This window comes from Haliaeetus albicilla, chromosome 19 (genome assembly GCF_947461875.1).
Source record: "Haliaeetus albicilla chromosome 19, bHalAlb1.1, whole genome shotgun sequence".
In the NCBI taxonomy this organism is placed as follows: Eukaryota; Metazoa; Chordata; class Aves; order Accipitriformes; family Accipitridae; genus Haliaeetus; species Haliaeetus albicilla.
In genome coordinates, this window is record NC_091501.1 from 17403369 (window position 1) to 17417894 (window position 14526).

Sequence of the window (14526 nt, forward strand, 5' to 3'; positions counted from 1 at the left end):
TTTTTTTTTTTAACATTTTGTATCACAATCTCCCCCCCGCCCCGATGCCAGTGTCAAGCAATGGAGTTATCTGTCAGGCTATGAGACAACGGCACAAACAAAAGGGGTGCATAGGAATGGGCAGGCAGAGTGTGGGTACTCTCTGGTGCATCACACAGCTCCCAGTTCCAATCCCAGTCCCCTCTTACAAGCAAAAGAGAACAGCAAAACCTTGTAGATAGGGACTGTTAATTTACTTGTGCTACATTTTGGATGCTGCTTCTAAATCCCCTGAAGTACAATTTTCGTGTATGTGCAGAGTGAAAAGCTTCCTGAACTGTGTCAGTGACTGAACTGGGCTCATGTACTCAGCCAAGATACTGACTCCTGGGTTCGCTAGATAGAATAAGGCTTTTTCTAACATCAAACATACCTACTAGCATCTCTTCTAAGCACTGATTTTTTCCATGTGTTTAGGTGGATCAAACACTGACTTGAGCCAGAAAGTTAAGGGATCCCAGTGCACTTTGTAGCAGGCAGATTAGCTCTTAATGTCATAAATTGGTGATTTATACCAAGTCATTTGAAAACATGTTATAATACCTCCAGTCCCATGAGGAAACTTCTGAAACTTCATCTGCTATATGAATACATGTATGCTTTGGTACTTGCTTGTGTTTTGGACGCTCGCTCAGCATGGTACTGCTACCCCTCAGCATGAATTAAAAGCTGCAAACCACATACATGGCCCTGTGCAAGGGGGAACTAAATGCACTGGAACTGGCTGGTAAAGCTTGGAAGATCATTTTCAGTAACAGTGAAATCCAGAAAAAGGCACCTTGCTTGACTGTGCAGTATCATTTATGGTGATCTCTATTTACATCTTTTTTGCATGTACTGAACAGGATTTTTTTTTGGTCTTGTTGTCCATGTCTACCCATATGGACATTGCTTTGAGCAAAGTTGTCCAGGTAAGGATTAATGGTCACCCAATTTTACATGTTTCGTTCAGTGCTCTTTCACTTGATTGCCTGAAGCCTGATAGAAGAGAGCCCATGGGGTATACCCGTCCTTCTGCTGCTGCAATACTCACCTAAGGGACCATTTCAACAACCAAAACCAGAGAAATTCCCTAACTCTCCTGGACGCAATGACATAACACTGGCTTTCTCCCTCTTGGAGACTTCTGTAGGGGATTATTGGTTTCATGGCTGAATCAAAACAGAAAAAGCAGGTCTTGCTCCAGATTTCATACCACTGTAGGTAAAACTGAATTTGCCCTCTAGGAATGAGTAGTTCGGGCTCCTCCTGTCTGTGGAAAAGGGAAGGAGAGGAGCTGCCCTGGAAAGCCAGAGTGGGGCAGCCGCAGAGAGTGGCCCCTGTTCCTCCTACTGTTGCTATATGGGTGAAGGACACAGGGAAGGTCTATAGCAAAGCCCCAAACTGTGCAGTGGGATGGTGGTTGTCCTGGCTGCCCTAAGCAGCACAATACCCTAGGTGACTTCTCTGTGCCCAGTGCAGCTCTTGTGAGAAATAACCCTAAAAGTATTTAAATGAACACTACAACCATCCCTCCACTGACAAACTAACTGTGGAGAAAACCACCTAGCTCAAGAAATTGGAAGATCATTATCTAAACTTCATACATAATCTCCCTATCAAAGAACTAGCAAAGAAACCTTTCCCTGTGAGGAAGTTTTTAAAAGCAGTCGCAGCACCTCTGTAGGAACAATCCAAGTCTGGACAAATAAAATGCTCCGACTGAAGAGTTTTCGTATTTTGTTGCTTCATCTTATTGCTGCTGCTGGTTTTGTGGCTGAGGGGGATAGTCCATTGAGCTGGTGTTTTCATTAATACAGATTTTTCTGTTTGATTTCAGGTCTTATCAACATTCCTGCTGTGGCCTTTGGCATATTCTCTGGGGGACTGATCATGAAAAAATTCAGAATCAGTGTTTTAGGGGCTGCAAAACTCTCCCTGGGATCATCTTTCTTTGGTTACCTTTTGCTCCTCTCATTATTTGCAATGGGCTGTGAGAACTCAGATGTGGCCGGACTGACCGTGTCGTACCACGGGTATGCTGGGAAGGGCACACTTCAGCATAAAGTGCTCTTGCAAACCAAACTCCTTCCTCATTTTATTCCACAAAGTATATATTGTTGGAAAAAGAATGACTGACCTAAATAGGCTTCCCAGAAATTTGATTCAAAGTGGTAGAAGCCGCTCCATCTATTCCAGTGGGCATTGTGTCAGAACCCTTTCGTGATTGTTGCCTTCAGCCCAGAGGCGTTTATGCCACAAGTGCAGATTATTTTTCTGATTACTTTTTAATTATTATTGCCATGGGACCTATCCTTTGAGCCTAGAGATTTCTGGAAATGTGAGGAGCTCAGTAGGGAGGGTGACATTCAATTAATTGTTCCTTGCCTCTGTGTGCTGCTGAACAACCCTTGGCATTTAATAGCCTCTGAACCCAAAATTTAAGGATTCATGGATTAACCATGAGTTAGCCATGATGTTAACCATGAGGTACACCTGAGCCTAGCACTTTTTGGTCACTTTTGCCCATGCCATTACTCTGTAAAACTCACTTTTTGGGAGGAGTTTCCAGCACCATCTCCACAGCAGCCCCAGGAACTGCTCTGCTAGTGACTTCAGCAGCAGCTGGCTGAAGTTGACAGCGGTCGTGCAAAATATCAGGCCCTCAGTTTGGATGAATCCCATTCTGATCATTTCCTCACTAACTTCTACAGTGACCGTTTCCCATGAGTAACTCACCCCCCTCTTTGCCACGGGAGTAATCAAACTTTTTTGTCCAGTTTTGTTAAAACTGCATCAAGCCTCAGATAACTGAAATCTTAGAAAAACTGAGAAAATGCATGACTAGAAATTGTTAGCTGTCCCCCTTAATAAAGCAACTACTATCTCACAGTAGGTGGTGTGAAATTTTGAAAACCTTTTGATAACAGAGAAATAAGAATTTATACTGCTGCATGGATGTGAAGAGACAACACCTTAATGGACTACAGACAGAAGGTCTGGCCAGGTGCGCCTGGCGGAGAGCATAATCCATGATTTCATAATGATTTCTTCCACATCTGCTAGAAAACATCATTGCAATTTCTCTTTTTCCCCAGAACTAAACAGATGACTGATTATGAGCAAGCCCTGTTTTCAGAGTGCAACTCGGGCTGTGCATGTTCCAAGAATGACTGGGACCCCATCTGTGGGGAAAACGGAGTTACCTACATTTCTGCTTGTCTTGCCGGCTGCCAAGCATCCAACGGCAGTGGGAAAAACACCGTAAGACAATCCTTCATGTCCATATGTGATGTGGTAGTTTTCCTAATACAACCAGTCCTGTCAGAGTAAGTGGATTAAAATTCAGTCAGGCATGTCCTCTCCAGCCCTAAACTCCTCAGGATTTTTTAGTAATCACCACCCACATCTAAAACTTTCTCAATTGCTGTTTCCAGCAGAAATCCCAAGCAGAGAATGTAAGAGGGTTTTTTTAACTGTTGGCTACCAAAACTGTTTAAAAAACCCACTAAATACATTCATCAACAGTAGACACTTTCTTTATAAATTTCTCCTTCAATGAACAAGCCTCTTCCTTTTGAAAAATATTTTCCAGTTTGGGTTTAAACTTTCAGCTACCCAGAAAAGCATGACGTGCAATTCCTGAACATTCACTTCTCCGCTGGTTAGGTTATCGTACACTTTTGCCTGCTGTCTTCCAGGTATTTTTTAACTGCAGTTGCGTGGGAACCTTGCAATCTCCTTCACGAAGCTCCTCAGCTGTGGTGGGACCATGTCAAAAAGGAAATGAGTGTCCAAAAATGTTTCTGTATTTTCTGGTAATATCAGTTATCACTTCATATACTCTGTCAGTAGGTGGCACACCTGGATACATACTGCTTCTAAGGTAAGAAATAATTTCTGCTAGCATTGCCAAATGTTCTCAGGGTGTTTCAACATGTGTAACTGGGTCTCCCTCCCCCCCTAGTATTGTGAAATGTTTTCAGCTATGCAAGGTGGCTTTTAAAATTTATTTTTTTTTACTCTTGAAAGGCACCCTCATACCTTGACAATGAGTTTTCTACCACTGAAGCAACAATGTGCTTATGATTATCTCTACCAGCAATACCTTTCTGGTTTTAAACATGCTATAGGAGGCCTGGTTATTTATACCAAATTCCACTTCCCTTTATGCCTTTTACATTACCAGAATGGTGTTAAATGGCCCCCATGCAAATGGAAATTAGCTGATTATAGGCTATATGGAAAAACCTAAATGAAGAAATGTAACTTCAGCTATGGTTCCAGCACAGTCCTTGAACCAGAATTAATATTCACACAGAGACTTTCAGAAATGGTTGAGGTGAGAATCCTTCTCCACTGCTCTCCACAAACACTGCCAGTAAGGCATATGCCTTACACCATATAAGCTCCACAGCTTTCCCCACCCACCTTGTAGGATTACCATTGAGTACTGCAAAAACATGCAGCGTCTCTCTCTCCAAGGAGTCACTCCAAGAATAACAATCATATTATAATCCATTTTAGACAATTTTTACTGAAGATTATGCACCACTGAAACTGTCCATGCACCAAGAGGAAGATGATTCATGAGCTGAGAGCTTCTAGTAAAGCCTTCAGGATTTCTGCCAGATTGCCCTCTGTGGTTGCTTCTGACACAGGGGGATTTTTTGTTGTTGTTCTATGAATATGGGCATAGAGCTATACAGAGATGCAGTTTCCTTCCCCTTTCCCTCCACATGATGTCCCCTTTCTATCCATAAAACATATGATGGAAAATGTACAGATATGGTACCACACAGGACCTCGAAACCATTGTTGCCATGCTCAACCTCCTGCTTTCCATCTTGTCTCCACTGCAAAAGTGTCTGGGAGGAGACATTCATAGTTGAACACCTACAAGCTTAAATCATACAGAGTTGCCTGTGCTTCTCAACCCTAAGAACTTGCTCTCAGGGGACTTGATGCTTAATGGATTTATTTAGAAAAGCTTAGAGGGGTTTTCAATAATGATACTAAAACATTTTGTTATATGAAATCAGCAAAACAGCTTTATTGGTTCTGCTCCAGAGCTTTTATTTCTGTTGAAAATCATATTACTTTGAAAGCCATTTAATTGAAACTGAGAAGCTATGTGTTTTTCTGCTGGATTGAAGCACCCAAATCTGATGTGCAGCTAAATAAAACATGTTTCAGTAAGCTCAATCCTTCTGGTTTTTTCCCTCTGCAAATGACCTGTGGGCACAATTCCACTTTAAGCTCCTGCTTGCTTTTCTGAAATCCAAGACTGATTGACTTTCCTTGGAAATCTGTTTGAACTGAAAGTGTGCTTCTGTTCCCAGAAAGAAAATAAATGTCCTTTGAAAACAAATAGTCCCAAGGTCAAGTTGCAGAATTCATTAAGTATTTTTTTCCAGTTACCTGTTTTAAACATTATTCAGTATTCTGTCCACTCTGATAAGATTCCAGCACTTACTTAAGCAAGCTGATGTTTTCGGATGAGCAGATATCATTGCACCTGCCATGGAAAACAGATACAGTTAAATCCCTAAAAGCCTATATGATTTAGTAAAATTTACTTCAAGGGTTTACACAACCAAAATCGTTGAAATAGGCTCACAGCTAGTGACCGAGCCATTTGCTGAAATGTCTTTTTAATGGTATTAGACTAATCACAATTACCAAGGGACTTGGGAAAGCCCTGAAGTTTTGGAGAAAAACCCCTGCAATTCAGATAGCTGTTGTTCAAGTACAAGCTATTAATACCAGGTGATTAGGCAGTGAAAAGGAAGTCTCAGATCTCCCTGAGAGGTTTGGCTATCGCTTAGGATCGCCAAGAACTTGTGTTTCCGTGCAAAGAAAATACAATTGCTCGAACAACTTTTTTTTCCATCAGAAAGAGATGATTTTTTTTTTGCAGGATATAAATCCTATGGAACACATAATAAATACCCAGTTATTGGTTTTGGTTTCCACTTTTTGCTTTCTATGCCCTCACATTTGGTTAAAAGGACTTCTAGGTTGAGGCTTGCTTGTGTAGCATATATGTGATAGTAGGGTAAAACACTGTTCTTCCAGCTCAAAATCATATTACATTCATGCCTGCATAGATGGCAGTGCCTGTATAAGCCACAATATAACAGAATGTATGATGATAATCCATGATCAAGGCATTAGAGAATAGAACACTCAGATTACAAAATGAGATGCGCACAATGAATTTTTGACCATGGTACTTCGGTGTTGTTTTCCATATATGTCCTTCATGTTCTTTTCCATTTTCACTAAATTAAGGGAAGATGACCCGAATATCATTTACAGTATGGGTTCTTAACGCTGTTCTGGCAGCTACATTGGGAAATCATAAAACATCACTGGTGGAGAACAAAAGAGCTAGTTCTGCAACGTCTTTACTATTTTTTTAGAAGGTATTCCTAATTACATGAATTTCTGCAGAAGCTGAGCCCATCCAAGTTCAGAGTACGTAGACTAGATCTCCAAAGTGCTATGTTTATCCATAGAGACAACTGAATTTCAGTCCATTTTTCTTTTTTTTTTTTATATTGAATAGAATGACTGTGACAACAGGGAGTTTTATCACTTACCATAATGATACACATGTGTTACCACACATATTAAGCACGTCCCAGTTTAATCTTGTGACTGGGGCTAGTCACATGCTAAAAGTAAAGCATATACTCAGGTTCTTGCTGGATTAGGTATTCTAATACGGAGTCTGATACAAGCTGGGTGAAGCAGACCACTTTAGCAGCTGGTGAGCTTAGCAGCAGGTGAGTCCTACTAATTTGAGTGGCTCCATATGCACACTGCTGCTAACATGGATGTGAAAGGCAGCTGTTCTCCTGCTCACCACCTTCACCCTCCTAGAAGAGCCAGGATGATGACCCAAGGCTGGAGCAGGGCTGATCTGGAGCCAGAAGGACTGATGTCTGTGCTGGGCCCACACTGCAAGTTCAGTAAAGTCTAAATGCAAATGGCCTGCTCTGTCAGAGAATGGCTTGGAGGATTTACCTTTATAGGAGGTGTGATCCTGATCCTAGATACAGTGTGATGAAAATTGAGTGGCTAAATACTGGGTCATGAACCACAATTTCAGAGAGTGTTTAACTGGATAAGACTATACAATGATGCATGATTTCACCACCAATTTGCTTGTCCTGCGTTAGTAAATTCTAAGTGCTGGTATTATCTGAAAGTGTACTACCTTCTTAAAATGTAATATTGAATATAGATGTTCAGAAGTCCTAGATACTGTTCTGATTTTGTCATACTATTTACATTTTTCTGTAACTGCGTTAGTAAGTATAAGTAAGGAGGAAAAAGTCACATTTCTTTCCTTCTTGCTTTCTATTTGTGTTGAAATTATCTACAGTCAATTCTTTATTTCTATTTAACACCATTTTATTTTTTTTTAGATGCATTAAACCACACTTGAAATCATTTGCACTTGGTATCTACACCCTGGCAATAAGAGTACTTGGTAAGTCTGGTTGTACTCTTGGGTCTATTTTAATATACTCCTCACCAATTATTTATTCTTGAATTAAACTTTGATTGTTGGAAAGAATGGTGTCTAACTGACAAGCTAATATTACATGATTTTTTTAAAAAAACTAGGAAAAGGGTTGGAAAAAGAAGCAGCTTTGTATTTCATAAATCATATAACTGTATCTTAGGTATAATAAAAATATACACGGCTAACATCCGTAGAGGTGACAAGTGATCCTTTGGACTATGAAGCTAACATCAAAATTATTTGTCTCTCCTTATTCAACAACAAGCATAGTAGAACAGATATGGCTCAGAATTTCTGATCATTTTTCAGTCATATTTTCAGTTGTTTCTAAGGGAATTAATCTAAGTACAGGTGTGCCCGAGGGCAGGGTTCACTGGAGCCTTGTGGTAGAGCCACCTATAAGTTTTCTCTAAAATCAAGGGTAACATGAGATGTCAATGAACTGGAAACTCTAAAATCCTCTAGGTCTTCATAGGAAAGGTAATCATTAGCAAGCGGCAAGTCACTTATTTAAATAGAGCAGACTTCGATGAGCTGGATGAGGCGGATGAAATGACATCAAAACGAGCTCTTGGGTCCTTTCTCACACCTTTGCAGGCCAGGATTTTCCCTCCAGGCTTACTTTCCTCTTCAGCAACCATGGGTGCCCCCCCCCCCAGGTTGCACAGAGTCCACAATGTCCCCGTTAGCACCTGAAGAAAGGCTTTTGCTTTCCATCACCCACAAGCACTGCAGTAGGTTTGCCCCTGCCACAGTAGGATCTCAGGATACTTGCAGGATACTTGTAGGCCCACTCCAGGCTCCCAGCCCCACTGTCTATCACCCTTCTGCCCCCTCCCAACCAACACACAGAACAGCCCCCAGCCCCAAGCTGAACAGACTCCATCGCTTTCAAGAAAGGAGAAGTAGGTTCTTTTTTTTTCCCAGAGGGGTCCTGCAGGGCAAGGAAACCAAGCCATGGCCAATACTCCTGCTGACGTCCACAGGCTTTTTGATGTTCAGCTGCGTTTCCTCCCTACCCCGGTTCCCCACCGGGAGGAAAGGGCGGTGTGTGCCTCAGCAACACAAGGCACGACTTCTCAAACCAGCAAACAGTGTGGAAGTGCCATTGCTGTTTGAATGTATTATTTAGTGTTCCACTTGAACATGCCTCTAGATCAAAACTGATCACCCGGGAAAGTAACCTTCTTGCCTCTATTTATGTGTTAAATTCACCCAGCGGGAATTCCAGCCCCAGTGTATTTTGGAGTGGCCATAGATACCACTTGCCTGAAATGGGGAAGCAAGAGATGTGGGGGAAGAGGAGCGTGCAGACTCTACGACGCCAGTGCACTCAGGTAACAGCTCCTCTCCGTTTGTTCCTTAACTTGCGTTCTTTAGGTACCTCTACTGGCACTGGTAGAAGAATTTCTGTCAGAAAATGTGAGTGAAAGATTTGATGACAAATGAAAAGAGTCTGACTAGCAATATTAACAATAATGCTCAGGTTTTAGCATTCTCTTTTGGTTTAGTCTCTTTGGGGCGGGGGGGGCAGGGGGTGTCATCTTGTTTTGATATCAGCTGGAAATATTTAAGTCACTTTATTTTTTGCCAAAAACTCCATTCATTTAAAACCTCAATTTTATGCTAAAGCTTCCCCCATTTTTTAAAAACTCTGCTGTGAGAGTGTGTGTGTGTAAGTAAATAAGTAAAAGGGCTGTTAAACCTCATCATTGCTCTGTGTTGGAGCTGGACAACAAAAAGGAAAGGAAGGGTGCCACAAAGCATGCTCGGCTTATCTAGAGACTTCAGTGCAGTGTTGTCTTTATCAATTTATTGCTAGAGGAGAGTAATTATCTGAACTGCATTCATGAAAAGCATTACCAAAAATGGAGAATGGAGTAACAATGGTAAAAAGAAAATGACAGAACAGGTTGCCCTTCCCCCCACCCCCAGGGAAAAACATGAGGGGAGGGTACATCCTGATTTGCAAATTTGAAGAAAAGAACAGAAGCTCACTTGAGACTCATTACTAATAAAGCATAATGATGTTATTGTTGCTGCTGTTGTTGTTACTGTCATTATGCCTGTAAAGCAAAAATGTGATCAAATGGTCTTGCTATCACTGGTACTGTTTATGAGGCAAACAAAAAATAGATTAACTGCCCTAGAAATATTAGTGTTATTCTCACTGAAGCACATTGGGGTGGAGGAGGATGTCAGTCAATGCCTGAGACACTTTCTTGGCCCCAGACCACACAATACCTGACCTGGGTGAGCTGGCAAACTCTCATCTCCAGGATCATCACTTTGCTTGAAGAGCTTTCTTACTCAGCCTTACCTCATGAAAATATGAATGTGTCCTTGATGCCTTCTAGTCGTATGTTGCCTTTGAAATAGGCTCTGATCAATCATTTCTCCCTCAGGTACGTGTACCTGGGGCTGACTTTGGTGTTGGGCACGGTGTCCATTTTCTTCAGTGTTGCTGTCCTTTGGGTTCTCCGGAAAAGGTCTTCTTCACAAGATGAGACCCTCTCAGCCAACGGGGAGAGAGGCACCTGTGGGACAAAGAGCAGGAAAGATAATTTTGTTAATAGTGACCTTTTAATTCAGACAACTTACTGGCCAGAAAAGGAGACTAGACTTTAGGAAGACTGAGATCTCCACCATGACTTTACCCTATGAGTGGTGTTCCAGGCAAAAACTCATCATCAGTGAAGCGATATCTTAGTATCCACCCTGAAAACGTTCACCTTTGTGTAATTTTCACTGTAAACAACAAAAGCAAAGACAACCATTTTAGCACACGTACAGCTCTGAAAACACTGCTCACCATTTGTCCAGCCGAGTCAGTGCCACTCAAGTGAGGGGATTTGTTATGGCTGGGGAGATGCAGCTTGCTCCCTTGCCGAGAAGCCAGTTTTATGGCTGCCCTTCAGCTCCTTCCCTCCTCGTCAAGCTGCAAGAGCCGCTGCTGCCCCTCGGCTTCCTTCTGTGTGTGAGGGGTAGTGGGGAGGCTGCAATACAGCTCCCTCCGCCATGGTACCAGCACAAAAGGAGCTGGTGCACTAAACCCGACTTGGTAACCTGGAAGGTGCAAGGATATTCTGCACATAGCTCACCTTTGCAAGCAGCGTGGCACAGGGCAGAAGGAAGGTGGTTTGCTGGAAGGACAAATCAGCTACAGGCTCTGGGCATCTCCTGAATTCAACCCATAACACTTAGGACATCAAAAGTTATGGTTAGGGGTTCTTTTTCAAGTAGGTCTCTTCTAGCACAACAATAATAGCAATAGAAGTTGTCATTGCAGTCAAAGAGACCACAAGAGTATCGTCCAAAGGAAACTAGAATAAAAATAGAGCTTCTTTAGGTTTCCAACAGTTTCTTGCTACTTGCTAGTACCTGGTGTACTGAATAATTCCATGCATTTTATGCAATGTAATAACACCATGATACAAGATACATATGATTTATTTTTTAAAAAGCTATAACAAGACAGCTTGGGAACAATAAAGTGAATTCAAAGACCAGGTGATTTGGGACTTTTAATTTATTGTATTTGCTAGCTGAAACTGACATATGTGTCATAGTATCCCTTTATATATCATTTTTGCAGTTTGACAATATTTGGTGTTAAATAAATTTGGGGTGGGGAGTACAATGGAATGCTGTTTAACATTGAACAAAATCTCAAGAATGCTTGCACTGAAAAAGATAGTGACTACAAATGATGTCCTTTAAAGCAACTAGAATTTTAGAGCACATGATGAAAGGCAGGCTTCACCCTTCACCATGGTATTGGCAAAACAAACTCATATCTCATGCCTCACTTGCATCTCAGCAGTGACTGTAGCTACCCTGCTGCCTAGCTGAGCTTGCAGGTCAGAGGCAGGTGTGGAGCCTCTCCTGTGTGATGCCTGAGGAGGGGCAGATGTATAAGAATGGGATTCACTGAGCTTTATCAATGATAAATGTTTACGGTGTGCCATTAGGGAGCTACCTAATCCATTCAATAGGAATACCCACAAGGATGTTGCTTAAGCACCAAATATCTGCAGAAGGTAAGGATTTAAAGCCATCGCTTGAGAAAATGCAGTTGTCAGAGGAAGGACCGATGCCACCCACCATTTGCCACGTGGGTGAGTGTTCAGACAGTGGCCTGGGCTATGGGAGACCCAGAGCCCTGTCCCAGCTCTTTGTCCTCCCAGGTGAGTGTCGGAGGCTACAGGCAATGGGGTACTGGAGAGCTGTGGCTGTTCACTTTGCCTTGCGTAACTGGATATTGAACTAAACGAACAAAATGAAAATAATTGGAAGGTCTGTGAATATGGGGGTTGCTGAACCATTATGGCTAGGGTGAATCACAAAGATTGGCATTCCAGTTTAAAGGTCTTATTCATACCACATCATCATAAAAACAGCAAAAATTCCAAGCCCCATCAGCATCCCAGAGTAAGAGAGATGCTTGGAGCCTTCCATAGTCTCCTTGGGAGGGCACTTTTCATAGCAATGAGCTGTCAGATCCAGTGAGAGGAAGGGAAAACCCAGCTTAAGTACGCACTGGGATAAGAAAGGAGGGATATCTGCATTTCACTCAATGCTTGATGTTGTATGCATGTCAAATAAGTGGGATTGGTTCCTAATTTGCGAATCAGTCCCAGCAGGGTTTATGGCAGGGACATTGCTACTCAGCAATGCTGAAACCGTCACGGAGGCAGTTCTGCATGTGCCCGGCAGCAAAATGGCCAGGAAAATTCACTGGCTTACAGAACAAAGAAAGAAATTAAGAGAAATAAACATATCCTACTCTAATTCAGAAAGAAACAGGGGAATAAAAATCAACTTCTTGCATTATCACCTAAGCTTATGTATGTAAGCCTGTATCTAGTGAATAATTCTTTTAGAGCATGGGCTTTCCTTCCATACCCCACTTTGCACATGAAAGGAAGAGGAATACTATAAAAAAATTTGGTTCAGTAAGTATTATTTTCATTATGGTTTAAAAATGAGTACTCTTTTCTCTTCCTCTTTGGCAATGATAATACTGTGTTACCGAGCACATATACTCCATTCCCACTTCAAAATGTTTTCTAGTCTGCTACTTTATTTTAATACTTCAAGTATTAACGTGGATGCATGGATGAGTGTCTGACTAGAGATACATATTTTGAATTTGTTATAACAGATGAACAAATGGTGTCAGCACAAAGGGATTTGGACCTGTCAGGTTCTTTCTAGCAGAATTCTTCATCTTAAACTAAATCTGCAACTGGTACTGTCTCACAAAGGTCAACAAATTTGGATTTTTTTCTTTTCTTTTTAGAATTAGAGATATTAAACCACAATTGAGAGACTGCAAAGAAGCAAATGCCTTTCATTTTCGAAGGTGAGACTGTTGAAAGAATTGGCTGAGGAGATTTCCCAACCATTGATGTCAGCCCTTGAGGTCAGAGTAGGACTCAGAACCTTGTGAAGTAGTACCCAGGGGCTGTATGCCATGTAAAATGGTATTCATACATTTTCAAGTTATAGCAAGGACCCTAACTGGCACATAAGGGAGAAGACAAGGGTACCAGGCCGTGACACATGCTGGTGCATGTGCAACCAGGCCTAGGGCACGTGAGCCAGTGCACATTTTCTCTTCTACTTCCCAGCAAAAAAATGTAACTCTCAAATGATATAATATGTCTTACTTAAAGGCACATAATTTCCAATCATGTCAGGAGGGAAACCGAGGAATTCTAGCAAATTAAGGTGGCAAAAATATCAGGTCAGTAGACTGTGGGAACAATGCATTTGATCTATAGCTCATGCCCTGCCAGCATTTTTGAGAGGAAAGAAGCATCAGTATCTTCAGGACACAGACAGTAGAACAGGTATCCCATCCTTGTGCCACTATTTAATTGCTATATACGGTCCTGTAATCTGAGGGAATTGCCAAAAGACAGAGAGCAAATAAATGGTGTGAATGTATCAAAAAGAATACATAAGCTGAATAATGGTAGGCTGCCTCCTTGATGTGCTCAAAATAATGAGTAAGATGATTGATGTATGAAACAACTATTGTAATATTTTTAAATGGCAGCATGATTATTATCATCTGAGAGAAAACATTGACATTACCACTTTGGCTACTTTGACTGTTGATGTCACAACACAGATTAACTGTTTGAAACATGCAACTTAATTCTGCATAACACTGAAAGAAAAAAGTTACTTCTCTCTAGAAGTTATGAAGTGCATAGTACATAGATGCACAAGTAGCTAAGTAAGTCACAGGGGTACTTTATAAGTATTTGTAAATAGAGAACCATTATTGATAATCATGAGAAAAATGAAGAAAGTGATCACACTTGTTTAACAGAAGAAGAGCATGGGACGATATTGAAAACTAGCAAGTACAGCATAAATGAACAGAGGGAAGTTTCATCTCACCCATAGTAGAATTATGGGGATAGACGTTTACACAGATTTAAATAGTGACTAGGTAAAGATGAAAAAATGTATTGAAGGTTCCTTAAAGTGTAAAGACCACCTCCAAAAGTCCCAGGCCAAAAAAAAAAGAAGAAAAAAAAAAAAAATCCCTGGAAAGACAATATGAGAAAGCATGGTTATGGGTAAGACTACAAGGATGACCAATAGCAAGAGACATTAGGGCTGGTTAGTGTGGAAAAAAAAGATAGCAAAATGGAGAACTGTAAGTGACATGGAAGGTGTTGCTAGGGATCAGCATCTCTTCCATCACAAGTACTAGGGAGCACCAAACTGAGAAAGTAGAGGGGATGTTCAAAGCAAAGGAGTTGGCTTTTCACACAACAGATGTGAGACTTGAGAAATCCTCACAAAGAAATTTTGTATATGTAGGTTCAGAGGGAGAGAGGGTAGTCATAGAAAAGAAAATGCCATGTGGGTCATTAGGTACCTGCCTTTGCCTCCTGGTTCTGCTCAAGACTTCTCTTGTATTGTGAAACTAATTGGCTATTGGGAGAATA

General features: G+C 41.4%; 1 protein-coding gene across 8 annotated transcripts in view; it reads left to right on the plus strand.

Moving 5' to 3' along the window:
- Positions 1 to 14526, plus strand: part of SLCO1C1 (solute carrier organic anion transporter family member 1C1) — a 58103-nt gene that overhangs the window by 14820 nt on the left and 28757 nt on the right. For 4 of the 8 annotated variants that reach the window (XM_069807856.1, XM_069807861.1, XM_069807858.1 and 1 more), the window contains 6 exons: positions 1859 to 2054; positions 3117 to 3282; positions 3720 to 3904; positions 7455 to 7519; positions 8775 to 8892; positions 9961 to 11823. In XM_069807856.1, coding sequence (XP_069663957.1) covers positions 1859 to 2054; positions 3117 to 3282; positions 3720 to 3904; positions 7455 to 7519; positions 8775 to 8892; positions 9961 to 10183 — 953 coding nt within the window. In that variant the 3' untranslated portion in view covers positions 10184 to 11823. Of the gene's footprint in view, positions 1 to 1858; positions 2055 to 3116; positions 3283 to 3719; positions 3905 to 7454; positions 7520 to 8621; positions 8893 to 9377; positions 9524 to 9960; positions 11824 to 12857; positions 12921 to 14526 lie in introns of those variants that run through there. The other 4 variants (XM_069807863.1, XM_069807862.1, XM_069807855.1 and 1 more) reach the window with 4 other exon arrangements.